Source organism: Cervus canadensis, chromosome 7 (assembly GCF_019320065.1).
Source record: "Cervus canadensis isolate Bull #8, Minnesota chromosome 7, ASM1932006v1, whole genome shotgun sequence".
Classification (NCBI taxonomy): domain Eukaryota; kingdom Metazoa; phylum Chordata; class Mammalia; order Artiodactyla; family Cervidae; genus Cervus; species Cervus canadensis.
In genome coordinates this window covers 59,875,337-59,894,805 of record NC_057392.1, presented here as the reverse complement: position 1 = coordinate 59,894,805, position 19,469 = coordinate 59,875,337, and the positions used below count along the sequence as shown (strand labels likewise).

The 19,469-nt window shown below is 35.1% G+C and overlaps 1 protein-coding gene across 10 annotated transcripts in view; it reads left to right on the top strand.

Moving 5' to 3' along the window:
• ATP11B (ATPase phospholipid transporting 11B (putative)) overlaps positions 1-19,469 on the top strand; it is a 110,112-nt gene that overhangs the window by 54,447 nt on the left and 36,196 nt on the right. For all 10 annotated transcript variants that reach the window (XM_043473636.1, XM_043473633.1, XM_043473630.1 and 7 more), the window contains 9 exons: positions 87-262; positions 1,489-1,557; positions 2,881-2,954; positions 3,039-3,142; positions 6,394-6,575; positions 8,888-9,091; positions 14,087-14,240; positions 15,463-15,565; positions 18,729-18,874. In XM_043473636.1, the coding sequence (XP_043329571.1) occupies positions 87-262; positions 1,489-1,557; positions 2,881-2,954; positions 3,039-3,142; positions 6,394-6,575; positions 8,888-9,091; positions 14,087-14,240; positions 15,463-15,565; positions 18,729-18,874 (1,212 nt within the window). The remainder of the gene's footprint in view (positions 1-86; positions 263-1,488; positions 1,558-2,880; positions 2,955-3,038; positions 3,143-6,393; positions 6,576-8,887; positions 9,092-14,086; positions 14,241-15,462; positions 15,566-18,728; positions 18,875-19,469) is intronic.

Sequence of the window (19,469 nt, the reverse complement as noted above, 5' to 3'; positions counted from 1 at the left end):
GGCATTTTTTAGAATTTTGTTTCTGGTTTCCTACATGTTACTTGGTATTGATACTTTTATTGTGAATATTAATTATATTTCTACAGAATAAAGAACATGATCTCTTCTTTAAAGCCGTCAGTCTCTGTCACACTGTGCAGATTAGCAGTGTTCAGACTGATAGCATTGGTGATGGTCCCTGGCAGTCCAACTTTGCACCCGCCCAGTTGGAGTACTATGCATCTTCACCAGATGAAAAGGCTCTTGTGGAAGCTGCTGCAAGGTAGTTTAAGTATAATTTTCAAATCTTCAGAAGAATACCTTTCAAATAAAAGTGTGAAAATACAAGAAAATACTTTAAAATTCTCAGACAAAAATCAAAAGCACATAAAGATATTATAAATAAGAATGTGAAATATCATTAATTTTGTTGTCAAGCTTGCATTAAGTCGTGTTTTGAAGAGATCTCTTTAAAAGTCTACTGCATTCTGCCTGTGTGCTCAGTCCTGTCTGACTTTGTGACCCTACAGACTGTAGCCTGCCAGATTCCTCTGTCTGTGGGATTTCCCAGGAAAGAATACTGGAGTAGTTTGCCATTTCCTCCTCCAAGGGATCTTCCCAACCCAGAGACCGAACCTGCATCTCCTGCATTGGCAGGCAGATTCTTTACCTGCTGAGCCATTGCGGAATACCCATACCCAAAGTTAACAACAAGCCAAAGTAACTTTGTTGCATAAATTAACACATTTATTATAGGCTAGCAGTGTTATCAAATGATGACACTTCTACTGGTCCTTCAATTCCTTCAGTCTTCTGATGGCAAATTTTACTGTCACAGCAGAAGTAGTGTTGTAGTAGGTCCAGGCACCACTGGCTGCTGTCTGATTGCTATGAAATATGTTGTGAAAAATACTTCTGTGTGTATTGTTTTGTACCTACTCTAATCCTTTAAATTCTTAAAAATAATGCTATATATACTCAAAGGAAATACTTTAAAATACATCTTAAACTTATATTTTAAATGTTTACTCAAGTTATATTGTAAAATATGAAATGTTGTTGCTGTTCAGTCACCCAGTCGTGTCCAACTCTTTGCAACCCCATGGACTGCAGCATGCCAGGCCTCCCTGTCCCTCACCATCTCCTGGAGTTTGCCCAAGTTCATAGTGCCCAAGTCCACTGACTCGGTGATGCCATCCAACCATCTCATACTCTGTTGCGCTCTTCTTCAGCCTTCAATCTTTCCCAGCATCAGGGCCTTTTCCAGTGAGTAGCTGTTTGCATCAGGCAGCCGAAGTATTGGAGCTTCAGCTTCAGCATTAGTCCTTCGAATGAGTATTTAGGGTTGATTTCCTTTAGGACTGACTGATTTGATCTCCTTGCTGTCCAGGGGACTCTTAAGAGTCTTCTCTAACACCAGTTTGAAAGCATCAGTTCTTTGTCACTGTGCCTTCTTTATGGTCCACCTCTCATCCTTTATATCTTGTATTTCTTTCTTTTATTTCCTAGATTTGGCATCGTGTTTATTGGTAATTCTGGAGAAATTATGGAAGTTAAAACTCTTGGAAAACTGGAACGGTAATTTTTTTCTATATGTAATTTTCTATGTATTAAATACTATAGAACAGGTATTGGTAAAATGACCCAGAAGCCAGATCTGGCCTACAGCTTGGTTTTGTATAGCCTACAGACTAAATTACATTTTTAAAGCGTTTTCAGAAACAAAAATGCAACAGAGATCATATATGATGTTCAAAGACTAAAGGATTTACCATCTGGCACCTTTAAAGTTTTCCAAGGCCTGCTCTAGAATGATGTCAGTATTACATTGTATCTCATCTCAATAATAATATAATGATCTGAATCTTTCATCTATACTTTAGCTTCATGGTTCTTGAATTTACTTATGTGTTTATTTTTACATGTAAGGGTAATGAGTTTTGTAAGTTTCTACTCACTAAAGAAAAATTTCTTTATCTTTCCTATGATTTTTATCTTTCAAACATTAAGGAACTGTTGTATCATTTCCAGTACTTCTACTGTTGGATAAATTAGTCCATTCTTACCATATTCATATATCTTTTGTGATTTTTATCAGTTCTGATCACATCTCAGCTCCAGCCCTGCTCATCCAGACTATGCTTTTCTGAACTAAATAGTGCCCAGTCTTTGACTACTTTTATCTGGGACCCTGTCTAGCTCATATTATCAACTTCCACATTTGACCCATCACACACCAAATTCTTCTACAGCTCCCTAGAGAAATCTCCCCCGCCACCCCACCCCGGCCAGTTGTACACATGTGCCCTGTCCTGGGTTTAGAATCACTGCTATAATGAGCCTCTGTTACTAATGTGAGGGCTTATATTTCTCAGATGTGTTTGGGCAGAAAAAAGGATTTAGAATCAGTCACCCTTTTTAGTGAGGAAACATGAAGCTGGGCAGATCTGGATTCCAATCCTTTCTTTGCCACTCATATGCTTATTTGGCTTAGGCAAATGAATATGCCTTTCTGAGTTTAATAGTCTGCATCTGTAAAGTGAGATAAGACCTATATCCTTTGGTTTTCATGGATGTTAAATGATAGAAGGTATGTAAAGTATGTGGCATTTGGTTAAGTATTAGACTGATCAAAATGGTCATTCAGGTTTTCCCATGAGATCTTTTGGCAAAACTTGCATGAACTTTTTGTCCAACCCAATACTTAATAAATGTCTGTTCCTTCTTTTTCTATCTTGTATTATTAATTGACTCATGATCCATCATCTTGAAAAATATAGTTGAGATTAATTTATTGTTCTGAATTAACCATTTTATCTCTTATGGGGGTTCTTTCCAAATAGTCACTTAATATTATTCAAAAAGTAAAGATTTTGTCTTTCTTATTTTTTTTTTGCTTAGATACAAGCTGCTTCATATTTTGGAATTTGATCCAGATCGTAGAAGAATGAGTGTAATTGTTCAGGCACCTTCAGGTAACAAATCTAAACTTTAATGAATTTGTACTTATTTAATATTGTATCTAATACAGTTTTTTAAATGTTCATTTTTCTTTTCAGGTGAGAAGCTTTTATTTGTTAAAGGTGCTGAATCATCAGTTCTCCCTGCATGTATAGGTGGAGAAATAGAAAAGACCAGAATTCATGTAGATGAATTTGCTTTGGTAAGTGCAAATTTCTCTTATTTTAAAAACCATTAAAAATATATGTGAAAGATATTTGCATTAGTATTTTATCAAAAATTACAGTAATTCTGTAGTTCTGTTACATTATGTGTTGGTTCCTCATTCTTTGGTTAAATACTGACCTTTTAACCTGCAAACATGTATCTTCTGTTTGAACCTATTACAGCCAGAGTACTTATGGCTTTAAGGACCCCTCAAATTGCTGTGTTATAAAAGGAGGGATTTCCTTAGTGGTCTAGTGGTTAAGACTCTTGCTTCCACTGCAGGGGGCACAGGTTTTTATTCCTGGTCAGGGAATTAAGATCCCACACGGCACAGCCAAAAAAAGGAGGGGATTATACAAAAAAATCTCAAGAATGTGTAAACCTGAAACCCTCATACATGCTGTGGAAATATAAATGATATGGCCAACTTAGGAAACAGTTTTACAATTCCTCGTACAATATAGAATAATATAGAGTTACTATATGAGTCAAGGTATACATCCAATAGAATTGAAAATATACATCTAACAAAAACTTGGACACAAATATTTGTAGCAGCTTATTGACTATGCCAAAGCCTTTGACTGTGTGGATCACAATAAACTGTGGAAAACTCTTAAAGAGATGGGAATACCAGACCATCTGACCTGTCTCTTGAGAAACCTGTATGCAGGTCAGGAAGCAACAGTTAGAACTGGACATGGAACAACACACTGGTTCCAAATAGGAAAAGGAGTACGTCAAGGCTGTATATTGTCACCCTGCTTATTTAACTTATATGCAGAGTACATCATGAGAAACGCCAGGCTGGAAGAAGCACAAGCTATGCAGACGACACCACCCTTATGGCAGAAAGTGAAGAGGAACTAAAAAGCCTCTTGATGGAAGTGAAGGAGGAGAGTGAAAAAGTTGACTTAAAGCTCAACATTCAGAAAACTAAGATCATGGCATCTGGTCCCATCACTTCATGGGAAATAGATGGGGAAACAGTGGAAACAGTGTCAGACTTTATTTTTCTGGGGTCCAAAATCACTGCAGATGGTGATTGCAGCCATGAAATTAAAAGATGCTTACTCCTTGGAAGGAAAGTTATGACCAACCTGGATAGCATATTTAAAAGCAGAGACATTACTTTTCCAACAAAGGTCTGTCTAGTCAAGGCTATGGTTTTTCCAGTAGTCATGTATGGATGTGAGAGTTGGACTATAAAGAAAGCTGAGCGCCGAAGAATTGATGCTTTTGAACTGTGGTGTTGGAGAAGACTGTTGAGAGTCCCTTGGACTGCAAGGAGATCCAACCAGTCCATCCTAAAGGAGATGAGTCCTGGGTGTTCATTGGAAGGACTGATATTGAAGCTGAAACTCCCAATACTTTGGCCACCTGATGTGAAGAGTTGACTCATTGGAAAAGACCCAAATGCTGGGAAGGATTGGGGGCAGGAGGAGAAGGGGACGACAGAGGATGTGATGGCTGGATGGCATCACCGACTCAATGGACATGGGTTTGGGTAGACTTGGGGAGTTTGTGATGGACAGGGAGGCTGTGCGTGCTGCGGTTCATGGGGTCGCAAAGAGTCGGACACGACTGAGTGACTGAACTGAACTGAACTATTCCTAATAGCTTAAAAAATGGAAAAACGCAAATGTCTGTCAACTTTGAATGGATTAAACAGTGTCCTATCTGTATAATGGAATATTAATTGGCCCTTAAAAGGAATGGTGTTCCTTGTTAAGGAAAGAAGCTAGTCACAAAAGGCCACATATTCTGTTTATATGAAATATCCAGAAGAAGCCAGTTCATAGAGCCAGAAATCAGATTAGTGGTTGCCAGGAGCTGGAGGAAGGGGTAAAAGGGAAGTGTCTGCTAATGAGTATGGAATTCCTTTTGAAGGTGATGAAAATGTTCTGGAATCAGATAGTCGTAATGATTGCATGACTTCATGAGTACACTAAGGACCACCTAATTGTACTCTTTAGTGAATTATGGTATGTGACTTATGTCCCTCTTAATAAAAGAATGTAGGAGTATCTTACAAAATACAGTGCCACGATTCATGTGAAGAGGAAACTTATTAAGCAGTTCTGTCTCAGTCTTAGAGCATCATGATCTCTCATTTCTGCATTTCTGTAAATATTTGCTTCATACTTATCTCTATCATTCTGCCTCCTTAGTTTCTTTTCTCCCTTTACTTATTTTCTAATTGTTTATGGTCTAGTTCATCTACCACACTGTAACATCTGTAAGAACAAAGATATTCTACTTTTCTGTCATTTTAATATCTAGAACAATGCTTTCACTAAGCTGGGACTCAATAAATACTTGTGGAATGAATTCATTTCATTTATTTATAACTCTCATAGTCTCTTGGCTTTTTTAAGAAGAGGTGTTTATAAAGGTAGGTCATATGTAAATCAAGGAAAGCCAATATTTAGGAATCTACTAAGTAGTGTCATATAGTATTTTAAAGCCTTTCCTTTCTGAGTCCTTTTATTAGAATCTTTATTTTGGGTTTTTGTGAGGAAAATGTAAGAAAAAGAACTTTTATAAGTTTTCAGAGTTAGATACCAACTTTCAAATATTAACACCATAAGAAAAATTGACCCTTGGTACAATCAGATAATCAAACATGTATTCCTAAGTTTTGTGTAATTCCAAATCACCGGTGAAGATATAATGATACAATTAAAAATCATTCATTCGATGGCTTTAGAAAAGTATTGGTTGATTGATAATGACCACCTTACAGTCTTCTTTATTTAAATTGTGAATTTGTCATACCATGAAGCCTCAGGAAATTATAGTCCCCTTTGCTTAAAAAAATTTTTTTAAGTAGATAAAAGTGAATTTATAGTGGTTAAAACAAGAGAGTAGAACCTAGTGCTGCCTCTTTTGATTGGCCTGAAGGTACCTTTGTAGAACTTTTATCCTTTCCTGGTAGAAACAGTTTTAAAATTATAGATAGATCATGTTTATGATCTTGTCTAGGGTCTGTAATGTTCTACAATACAGTGACCTTAATTATTATGAGCAACTTTTTAAGAACCCATCAGAAATTGAAAGAGCAATGATATGTATCCCACAATTCAGGTGACTATGGTTTTATAACAGTTTCCTATCACTAGATGGTGATAATTTTTAAATTATTGATAGTTGATTTTTGGTAATGGTATCCTCAGTTTATTTCAGTGACTTTGATTCCCCATTAGTTATTTTCATTCAATTTTGTCTTTAATTTTTCTCTTTTAGAAAGGGCTAAGAACTCTGTGTATGGCCTATAGGCAGTTTACATCTAAAGAGTATGAGGAAATAAATAGACGTTTATTTGAAGCCAGGACCGCCTTGCAGCAACGGGAAGAGAAATTGGCAGGTGTCTTCCAGTTCATAGAGAAAGACCTGATATTACTGGGAGCTACAGCAGTAGAAGACAAGTAAGTATCAGATAAATAGCCAATGTCATTTTTCTCATAAGAATTTTTTTAACCAAGTATTTCTAATATATGACAAACTCCATTTTTAACATTTTATGACGACTTAATATATTTAAAATAAAAAGTTAAAGCCTTAATGTTTCCCAGTCCATACATACAATTTTTTTCCTAGTCAGCTATCTGAAATACTTGATAGAATCCAGCCATGTATAGTTCTGAGTTTTTAGACAACTACTCGGTGTACCATTCAAAGATTTTAAGCTCTTGCTTAATTCTCCAGCCTCAGCTCCTACCATTGTCACCTTCTGCTTTACATTTCAGCAGTACCAAACTGTAGTTTTCTGAACATCAGTGAAGACTGTTTTAACTAAAACTGTTCTGTTTTTGCCTTTTTTCCTTTGCAAAGCTGTGCCTTCTGCCCGGATCATTTTTCTCTTATCCATCTATGAATACCCATTCATAAATTATAGTTCATATATTACCCGCACTCTCTAGAAAGACCTTTCCTGACTCCTAATAGTATTAAAAATTCTCTTCTTTGGGAAGCCTTCATGTTTTGTAGATAGTTTCTGCTGTTGTCCTTGTGACAGTATATTATAGTTACTTGTTTGAAGACTTTCCACTCAGCCTGTGAATTCCATGCCATCTATTTACTTATTGCCTTGTTCCCTAGCCTCTCTCTCCATGTATGTTTCAGTTTCTTGAATTATTGAATTCTACAAATTAAGTCTATTGTTAATGTTTTTTTCTACCACCTAGATCTAAGGGTGTTTGCATTTTTTTAAGATCGAGTGTTCATTTACTTTTCAGTGATCCTTGTGAGATTTCTCAGACTCTCTGAAGTTATGTAGACCTTTATTGTCTGCAGTCTGATTTTTGAACTACTGATTTAAGAGATTTTCTTACCAAAAAAGAAAATCTTCTAATTTGAAATTTAAGACTTTTAAGAAATAAGTTTGTCTACCTAAAGAAACAAAAGACCTATACATAGAAAACTGTAAAACGCTGATGAAAGCAATGAATATAGTAAAGTTGCAGGATATAAAATTAGCACACAGAAATCCCTTGCATTCCTATACACTAACAATGAGAAAACAGAGAAATTAAGGAAACAATACCATTCACCATTGCAACAGGAAATAAGTTTGTGAAGACCATATAGTTCAGTTCAGTTCAGTTGCTCAGTCATGTCCAACTCTTTGTGACCCCATGAATTGCAGCACGCCAGGCCTCCCTGTCCATCACTAACTCCCAGAGTCCGCCCAAACCCATAGCCATTGAGTCGGTGATGCCATCCAGCCATCACATCCTCTGTCGTCCCCTTCTCCTCCTGCCCCCAATCCCTCCCAGCATCAGGGCCTGTTCCAGTGAGTCAGCTCGTCGCGTCAGGTGGCCAAAGTATTGGGAGTTTCAGCTTCAACATCAGTCCTTCCAATGAACACCCAGGACTGATCTCACTTAGGATGGACTGGTTGGATCTCCTTGCAGTCCAAGGGACTCTCAAGAGTCTTCTCCAATACTACAATTCAAAAGCATAAATTCTGCACTTAGCTTTCTTTATAGTCCAACTCTCACATCTATACATGACCACTGGTAAAACCATACCCATGACTAGATGGACCTTTGTTGGCAAAGTAATGTCTCTGCTTTTTAATATGCTGTCTAGGTTGGTCATAACTTTCCTTCCAAAGGAGTAAGCGTCTTTTAATTTCATGGCTGCAGTCACCATCTGCAGTGATTTTTGGAGCCCAGAAAAATAAAGTCAGCCACTGTTTTTACTGTTTGCCTGTCTGTTTGCCATGAAGTGATGGTATAGTTAGTTGGTTCTATAAAAATCGACTTCAAAGTACAGTCTTAAAATACAAAGTTGTAGATTTTATATTTAAGTGTACATAGTGCTCCAACATATTAATACCATGTGAGCTTCAAAAAACCAAATATGTTTACAGTGGTATTATCTGTCACCAAAATGAAGAGGAAGGAAACTTAACAATTGTTAGAATTCATACATGTTCTCATCAAGGCAGTATTGACCCAAGTGATTAGTATCTGTTACCTCAAATGCCCCACAACTCTGGTATGCCTGTTGTTACAAATGTGTCAGCACACAGTTGTAGATTTTGTATTAGCCAGGTGATCACTGATTTGGGTTATTCTTGTTTTTTCCCTACTGGGAAAAAAAGTCAGTTGTATTACTACACTGTAGCACTCCTAGGTTAAGGAGTTCAGAATTACCCTACTTGTACTTGTTTACACTTAAAATTCAGTCAAAAAAGTATTCTCTACTACTAATTTGTTTCTTTTGTTTTCAGACTACAAGATAAAGTTCGAGAAACTATTGAAGCCTTGAGAATGGCTGGTATCAAAGTGTGGGTGCTTACTGGAGATAAACATGAAACGGCTGTTAGTGTGAGTTTGTCATGTGGACATTTTCACAGAACCATGAACATCCTTGAACTTCTAAACCAGAAATCAGACAGTGAATGTGCCGAAAAATTGGGGCAGCTTGCCAGAAGGTAAGAATATAGTTACCTGCATCATGGAGTTCAGGGTTCAGGAAGCTATTGCCCAGTGAACCCAAATATGGCCCACTGCCCTTTTTTATAGCCCATGTGCTCAAAATAACTTTTCTGTTTTTTAATAGATGAAAAAGAAGTCAAAGAAGAGTAATATTTCATGGTGTGAAAATTACATGAAATTAAAAATTTAGTGTACATAAATCTTATTGGAACAAAGCCACATTGGTTCATTTACATATCAGCAAAGGCTTTTGTGCTATAACAGCACAGTTGAGTAATTGGGCCAGAGCACTTTTATCATTTCTCATTGCTGCTTGATACAGTGCAAATCACAGTGACACAGTGATAACTCAGTAATGTTTTCTCTGCCACACTGCTGTATGGCATTTTGGTATATTTTTATTGTCAGTGTTTAACTATCATGTCCAACATAAAAAGAAAAATGGACTTTTAATATCACACTCTTAAAGCACAGTGGAGTGTTGATTATTATCAAATTAGATGGCAAAGCATTGTGTTTATTATTCAGTGACAGTAAGCTTTAATATACTGCCTATTTAAGATATAATCAAATATGAAATATAAAATCTCATTACCTATGGTTCTTTTGTAATAAAATGTAAAATCTCATTACAGATCAGCATTAACAGATGGACATGTGCCAGCTGACTTTGATAAAGGACATTAACTTTGAACCCCAATTAAAATGTTCTTTCCCTGCCAAGAAAAAGATTTCTATTCTATTATTTTTAAAATTGTATTTAATTATTATTACATTTTCTTACTTAAAAATTTTTGTCAAAATTTGTTTCTTCTTTTGTAGTATAAGAACCTATATAATACCTTCGATTTAGTCTCATGGCCTGCAAAGCTTAAAATTGAAATATTTACTTCTGGTGCTGTATAGAAAACATTTACCAACCAGTGATATAGTTCACATGACCATACTGGGAAATGCATCTGCATTTTACTGTTCAAAGATACTTTCATAAGTATATATGCTCTTAATTTGTTCTGTTTTTCTCTAAACCTGCTTCTTTAGGTAGATCAGCTTTTTTTAGGAGCCCTCATTTAACAGTTTCTTTAAGTTTTATTTCTTTATGGCCGTGCTGGGTGCCTTCATTGCTGTGCAGGCTCTTCTCTAGCAGTGCGCAGGCTTCTCATTGTGGTGGCTTCTCTCACTTCGGAGCATGGGCTCAAGGGCGTTGTGAGCTTCAGTAGTTGTGACTCCTGGACTTTAGAGCACAGGCTCAGTAGTTGTGGTACACAGGCTTAGTTGCCCTGCAGCCTGTGGAATCTTCCCAGATCATTGATCGAACCCCCTATATCTCCTCCGTTGGCAGGCAGATTCTTCACCACTGAGACACCAGGGGAGCCCCAGGTTTTTTTTTTTTTCTTTTTTACCTTAAATAGGAGTGTTTCAGTGTAAGCATGCGGGTTGCTTGTATGTAGGTATCTGAGATGTCCTACTGATATCTCTCTTTGCAGTCTTGTGATATTAATGCAGAAAAACAAATACGAAAAGACAGTGCCACAATTGTCACTGTACATTCAGTGCTTTATTTATGTTTGTTATGCAGGGATTGGTGTGATACTAAATTTTGGATTTTATCAGAGAAAAGCTTATTTAAGGAATGTTTTAAAGAGACAGTACAACTTTCAGAAAGATCTTTGCTTGAGCTCAGAAAGGTGATTGATCTAGGTTAATGACACGGGTTTTGAAGCAATGCCAACACTATTGTGGCTACTTAAGCATTTAAGGGCATAATGTCCAGAACTCCCTAAAATATACAAACTAATTGTTCAGAATCATTTGCTTCTTAAATATTACTTCTGATTATAAAAGTAATAAATACTCATTTTAAAGCACTGAAAATAAGATATGATGATTAGTAATATAATACAGCCATCTGAAGATAATTATATTTTCAAATATTTTTAAGTCTTCTATATATGTGCTTTTGGTGAGTCTGTTAAGATCATGGGTATTGTTCATTTCCCTTTTTGTACAAAAGCTGTATTATAAAGTGAATATTATACCTTGAAATTAATTTTAGGCTTGCTATGTGAAATGTATGTTTCAGAGATACCATCTTAGTGGAATATATTTTCTTCCTTTTTTTTTCTCTTTTGCTGAGCCTCAAAGCTTGTGGGATATTAGTTCCCCAACCAGAGATTGAACCCAGATCTCTGCAGTGAGAGCACAGAGTCCTAATCACTGGACCACCAGGGAATTCCTGAAATATGTTTTCTGAGTTAACCATATAAGTCAATAGGATTTTGATTTATAGACTTTCAGGAAGTATCTATTCTAAAAATCTTGGATATAGCAAAAAAATTCCATATCTTTCAAAGCTTTAGTGTATGTATCTAATCCTTCGAAACCACATTGATTATCTCCTATGTAGGCGTTTGGGACAGTCATGTAAGGTGTGTTGTTTATTCCCAGAATACTTACAATGTGTCAGAAAAAAGAAGTAAGTATACTGTCACAACCATCACGACTGAATTGTAACTGAGACAAGAACAGAGAGCTGTCTGTGGACCGAAGTGGGAAACTCAGCCCAAGTTTATCCTAGAAACAGCTCTGTACATTAGAACGCTGTACATGGGAACTCATGACTGTTGTCTCCTGTTTTGAGATGTAAACTTGTCAGAAAAGAACACCAAGAATCAAAGTGGCCCATGTATGCAAATTCCCAGAGCTGAGAGGCTCATTCAGGCAATTGATAGTAGCTACGTATGGCCAGGGAATGGAGTAGATGGGACAGGATGTGGGAAATACTGAAACATGAGGCTACAGAAGTAAGCAGATGCTAACCTTACTATGTGCCAGAACTATGAGGGGCTTTTCCATATTGCATAGACGTTACACCATGGATTGTGTGTGCTGATTTATGAAGCCTGTCCAGAGAAGAACGTCACTTAGTGTGCCTTGGGAATGTTCCCGAGGAAAGCTTACCTGACCTGTCCTGCTCTTGGCTGCTGCTGCTTCTGAGACCATGTGCTCAGGCAGTGCTTACACGGAATGCCTGTAGGCAGCAGGGGCTGCTAAGGAAGTTCAGCCCACAGAGAGGAAACAGTCAGTTTAGATGCCGATTTCAGGTACTGGAGAATTGATAAAGGAAGTATACATTTTTTAAAGTTTATATTGTAAATGTTAATTGCTTTCCACTTATACAGTGCAACACTATAGTTACTAGGCATACAATGAAGACATCATTTTAACTTACAGAAAAGATTTAAGTATTAGACTGAAAGTCATCAGTATGTTTAGTTTTCATAACTTACTGCTCATTTAATAGTCTTCTCACTTATCATTTAAAAATTGAGGGAATAGCCGCTATGGAAAATGGTATAGAAAAAATTTTAAACAGAACTACCATGTAATCCAGCAATTCCACACCTGGATATTTATACAAAGGAAATGAAGTCACTGTCTCAGAGAGAGCCACACTCTTGTGTTCACTGCGGCATTATTCACCATAGCCAAGAATGGCAGCAACCTAAATATCCATTAATGTGTGTGTGGACAGTGAAAATGTGATGTTCCTTCAACACATGAAGGAATATTATTCACCCATAAAAAAGAAGGAAATCTTGCTTTTTGTGATAACATGGATGGATCTTGACAACATTATGCTCAGTAAAATAAGTCAGACAGAAACAAATACTTATATGTGAAATCTAAAAAAACCAATGATAGAATGGTGATTGCCAGGAGCTGGTCTGTGGGGGAGATGGGGAGGTGATAGTCTGGGGTACAAACTTCTAGTTTATATATAAGATGAATAAGTTCTGGGGATCTAATGTACAGTATGGTGGCTATAATTAACAGTACTATATTATATATTTGAAAATTGTAAAGAGAGTAGCTCTCAAGTCTTACCACCAAGACAAAAAAAAGTTTTTACATGAAAGGATGGAGGTGTTAATTAACCTTATTGTAGTAATCATTTTTGCAGTGTATATATATGTATCAGATCATGTTGTGTACCTTAAACTTATATATATGTCAATAATATCTCAATAAAGCTGAGAAAAAAAATAAAATGAAAATGTGTGGGTGTTTCTCAGTAGCAGTCCTGCTATACTGTGAACCCAGTGGTGAACTGTAGTATTTTCCTTGTGCTGACCTGAACACAATGCTTCTCTGAGTGCTGGCCTTCAACTGCATAAGAAGCTTGCTCCAGAATGTAAATCTATACACTGCTTCTTTCACTGAGAAATTCTTATTACCAAAGGGGGAGTTGGGTGAAGCAGCTGAACGAAATAGTGTGCTCAATAATATACTTTATTTACATACTGACGCAATAACATACTTATTATGATAATATACTTGTTTTCTCTTTCTTGTCGCAAGTAGTTCTCTCAACTGCCAATTATTAGACCATTTTTGAAATAGTCCTCAGTATAGTATATGCCCACAAGGGAGGTGTTACCCATTTTCCACCATTGTAATACCTGGCATTACAGTCCATTGTAGGGTTAAATATCAAGAGACAGTTGATGGTTTCTTCATTCCTTGCCTTGCTACTTAAATATACAGTGAATCTAGCTTGTAAATTTTCCTGAACATTCTTGATTTCGTTTAATTTTTTAAAATTAGAACTTGCTAAATGTATAACTAGTCATATTTTTATTTTTCTAAGATTTTTTATACAGTTTGGGAGAATATCCTCAAATTATGTGTAACAATTCACTTTTTAGAAAATACAGTTTCTCTTTGTGTGTGTGTGTATATATATATATGAATTCATTGAAAAATTGAATATCATCTATTTTACTCTTCATATCAGTCACTCCCAGTTCTGCTTAATCTTAACTTTCAAATGGTAGAACTCTATTCCCTAACATGTCAGTTTTGCAACAGTGAAGTCTATGGGTGAATGATCCATTTTTCAGTAAGAATCTTTTGTTTACTAAATGAATGTAAATAATATGGCTTTATACATATCTTACAGAGAATATCATCATTTTCTATTTTTTTAGGGTTAGAGAGGATCATGTGATTCAGCATGGTCTGGTGGTAGACGGGACCAGTCTGTCTCTTGCACTCAGGGAGCATGAAAAGCTATTTATGGACGTTTGTAGAAATTGTTCAGCTGTAATGTGCTGTCGTATGGCACCACTACAGAAAGCAAAGGTATGTTTATTTCATAACAAGTCCCTTAGAGATACTTTGATTTAAAAGTATTCTTTAACATTAATGCCTCACCTAGTTCCATTTGGTGATATACAGTATATGAATCTTAACCAGGAGTCAGTCACTTCTCATAATATGAATTTTAACCATATACATTAGGCCTTTGGAAATTTCACAGTAAATATTGAAGTTTTAATTATTCATAATAACATAGAAATAGATCATTGTAACCTAAAAGTGACCATGTGATAGATAGCAGTTTGTGATATTCCTGAGACACAAATTTGAACTATGGTAACAAGTCTCACGAGTTCGTTACTTAACTTACAGGGTCAAGGACCCTATAAGACTTCAGTTCATCTGCACCTCTAGGTCATTCTGTTGATCTTTGCTTATTCTTGGATTCTCATGAATTGATAATTCTCTTTGTTAAAAATGACTGTTAAGTGCTAAATAGAACTTTAATAAAGAGTTAAAAAGCCAATTAATTGTGATATGAAGCCGTAGTTAGGAAATATTTAATGTTCAGCTGTGATTCAAGTGAAAACCTATACAAATATCTTTTGTAACTGAAACCTTCACAAGTATATGCTTTGAAATATACCTCTAAACATATTATTTCACATATAGAGCTAATAAACTATATATCCAGTTTTTTTGGCTTTATGGAGTTTTATTACAGTGCCTATTTTATTATGATAACCCATATACCCCAGTCTGTGGACGTTAAACTGGAGACCAAACAGACCTAATGCCTAAATTCTTTAGAAAAGTACGTTCAAGTATTCCAAAGAAACCTTTTGTTAGATTTTATTGAATTTAATTTTGATGGCTTTTTAAATTTTTAAGAAACTTTACTACAAGAGAAACTAATTATCTTTCCTATGTATCAAATGAAAATAATTTCTTTGAGAAAAAAGAATTGCCTGACAAAGTTCAATTAATTGTAGTTAATTTTTTACACAGTTATTATTAAGCTTTTTACAAATTTAAGCTGTGTTTAACAGATTCTTACATCCCATCATAAAATCCAAAGACTGAAAGACATTGCTAACGTCTTAATGGAGACATCAGACAATGAACCCCAGTGCATATTACTGTCCAGTATAAAACTAATTTTTTTCATTACTGTTCTTACAACAGATCATTTCAGATAAATAATTTTATATAAATACAAGAAAATTGAAGTTTTATTATAATTAATGAGTTGTATGTCTTTCAGGTAATAAGACTGATAAAAATCTCACCTGAGAAGCCAATAACATTGGCTATTGGCGATGGTGCTAACGATGTAAGCATGATACAAGAAGCACATGTTGGCATAGGTGATTGATATTTTTTCTTCGAACTTGTAAAGTTGGTATAATTATTTGATGATGAATTTTCCTTTTGTAGAATAAAGTACAATGTCACATATACAAATGAAAACTAAATGCAGTGGTGTAATATATCACATCATATTTCTGTCAGAAACCTATCATTATTAAGCCCAATATTTAGGATTTTTAAAAAATATTTATTTGGCTGCCCTGGGTCTTAGTTACAGCATGTGGGATCTAGTTACCTGACCAGGGATTGAACCCAGGCCCTTTGTTTTGGGAATGTGGCGTCTTAGCCACATGGACCACCAGGGAAGCTGCAGGATGTTTTAATTGCAAATTTTCAAGGAAATAAATACCACTAGTGAATTTTATCTCTCCAGTTCTTCTTCCCAGTAAAGTTAGTTTAGTTTTACATGCAATTTTGTACCTTTTTAAATACTTTTACACAGTATTTTTATCATTTTTAAATTATAAGTTCATGATATATACATAAGATGTATAATTATCTTATTTTAGAATATTATTATTTACCTTATCCATTAGTCTAAAGATTTTGGAATGTATTTTAAAGATAATTTTTAGAGACAGGAAATTATACCAAACTATAAAATTTCAAGTAACTTTCTAATTTAATAATCTTTATGCTAACTTTTTTCTATTTTTGCCTAAAATTTTTATTACATTCAGAATACTAAAATCATTTTATTATATTTATATTACCAGTCATTTCCCACTTAAACAATATTTTGACCTGTCTTCCTCAATAATTTTATTGAGGAAGCAAAAGAGATGAGTATGGATTTTTGTTGAAGGATAAAATTTTAGAGTTAGAAGATAGTCCTTGCTCTGGAGTTGCCTGTGTGATGAGTACTGATTGGGTCCATATTTCCAGTGTATCCCTCAAATCAACTCCTTCCTCTTTGGGATAATTAACTCTTCATATTGAAAACCTCGCTTTCTTTATATTGTTTATACTGTTGTTTCTCAGAAATCTTCACGATAATTTGATAACTAACTGTATCATATTTAGAGTATAAAAAACAACAGTACTTTTGATTTTATCAGTAATATGATAACAGCCAGACCAGTGAGCAGAATCAATTCGGAATGCCTGGAAATTTAGTATGTAACAAAGGAGATGTTTCAAATAAGTAGGGAAACAAATTATTTGATTTAATAAAACACTGATATAACTAGTTATCTGGGGGGGAAAAGTGAGTCCCTTTCCATTGCTTATAGCAAAACAAATTCCAGATGGATTAGGATTTAAATAATTTTTGAAGGCTATAAAAATAATAGACTTTAGTGAATAATCCTGTTATTTGAGGTATGGAAGGATCTTTTAAATACACAACCAAAGAAAGCAAGGAACTGAAAAGGCAAAAGATCAACATGTGTGACAGAAGTAAATACTTCCCATAAAAAAATTTTTAAGACAAACTAATAAAGAATATTTGTAAAATAGATTATAGTATTCCTATTATGTGAGGTCTTAAATTAAGGAGAATAAGAAAAACAGTCTAGTAGAAATCTCCCTAATAATCAAAAAGTAAGTTGAAATTGCCTGTCAGATTGGCAAAAATACCCTGAAATTGATCAGGGGTATGGACTTCCCAGGTGGCACTGTGGTTAAAGAACTCCCCTGCCAATGCAGGAGATGCAAGAGATGGGGTTCAATCCCTGGATCAGGAAGATACCCTGGAGTAGGAAAGAGCAGCTCACTCAAGTTTTCTTGCCTGGAAAATTCCATGGACAGAGGGGCCTGGTGGACTACAGTCCATGGGTTCACAAAGAGTTGGACACAACTGAGCACACACACATGCAGATTAACAAATGCCCTTAAATGTTAGTAGGAATGTAAATTGGTACACCCTGCATTATTATATATAACAATTTTAAATGTGTGCCCTGTGGACTTCCCTGGTGGTACAATGGATAAGAATCTGCCTGTCAATGCACGGGATGTGGTTTCAATCCATAGTCCAGGAAGATTCCACATGCTACAGAACAACTAAGCCTGTGCACCAAAACTGCTGAGTTCTCGTGCCATGACCAGTGAAGCCCTCATGCTCTAGGGCCCAAGAGCCACAGCTAATTGAGCCCACATGCTGCAACTACTGAAGCCCATGCTCCTAGAGCCTGTGCTCTGCAACGAGAGAAGCCATTGTAATGAGAAGCCCATGCACCACAGCAAACAGTAACTCCCCTTGCTGCAACTAGTGAAAGCCTTTGCAAAGCAAAAATAAAATAAATGTGTGCCCTTTGACCTAGTGACTAGGCATCCAGGAATTCCTTTTAAGAAAATAAATGACTATGTTAGCAAGCACATATGTCCATATATAGTAAGTAAACAATGTCCATAATGTAGAAAGTGATGAAAGCAGATTACAAAACAATCCCATCTTTATGTACTTGTTTGTATATGTGTTAAGTGAACATATATGAAATATGCATAAGGAGAACTTCTAAGAGTATATAGACCAGAAATAGTGGTTTTCTCTAGGACCTGTGAATACAGATGATTTTCTTTACATTTTGTAACATTTTGATCCTTTTATAACAGGAGTAGAAAATTTTAATTTTGAAAAAATAATTTTTTTGAAGCTGGTTTCACATGGAATAAACAAACTTGGCAATAATTTTTGAAACCTAATGAACTATGGTAACCTCAAAAAAAGTGCTCATATTTGTCAGATAAAATTATGTACTGATTTCAAGTAATATTGTACATTTTTCTTTTAAAAAGCACACTGAGTTTTGCATGAGAGTTTTAAAACTGTTAAACATGGTTATTTCTACTTGATTCAGCATATTTTTTATGTTCCTTGGAAATAAGAGACGTGAAAGCTGTTTTATGGCATTCTCTTGATTAGAATAAAAAAATGTTCTTAGATCCTGAACTTTTAATATTTTATATCAATTTTATTTTATTCTAGTTCTTTGAAGATTGATGTTACACGCCTAGTATATGTTATAGCTTTGTATTAATTACATATCTGATATAAGTAGAACAACCTTTTCGGAATCTATTGTCTACTATAATTTAGAATATAATTATCCTAAATCCACGTTCAGCTGCTACAGATAATTAAGGTATTTGCAGACATCTTAAAATTTACATTTACCAATTATCAGTGAACTAATCTTTTTGTCCCCTGTATTACAGGAATCATGGGTAAAGAAGGAAGACAAGCTGCAAGGAACAGTGACTATGCAATAGCTAGATTTAAATTTCTCTCCAAATTGCTTTTCGTTCATGGTCATTTTTATTATATTAGAATAGCTACCCTTGTACAGTATTTTTTTTATAAGGTGAGTTTCATGGAGATAGTCTAGAGTTAATTGCTAACAGTATTTGAGGTTTCAGTTTAAAGAATGTTATTAATATTACCATACAAGTTAGTCTGAAAATTTTTTCTATAAGTAAAAATAATAGTCTATGGAATATACTTTTATAAATCTAATGTGTACTCACAGTGGTTGCCTGAGGCCAAGAGTGTGAGTGATAGAATTGACTAGAAAAGTATATGAGAGAACTTTGCTTGACAGAAAAGTTCTTTAACTTGATTGTGGATATATGAATTTGTCAGGATACATCAAAATTCACACTTATTTTATTCTATGCAAATTAGAACATGATTAGTTTGATTTCTTTATTGTTATTTTGTCCCAAACCAGTAATAAGTTTTAATTTTACCTCTAATATTATGATTTTAAGCAGAAGTTCTTCATCTTTTTTGGGCCATGAATGACTGGTAGTCTAGTAGTATAAACTACTCAGTATAGGGATTTTAGGTGCATAAAATAAAATACATAGAATTACAAGGAAGCCAGTTATGTTGAACTATTGTTCTATCTCTTGACCCTTTGGGCAAAGATAGGATTATTTGGAACCAATGTTAAGCAC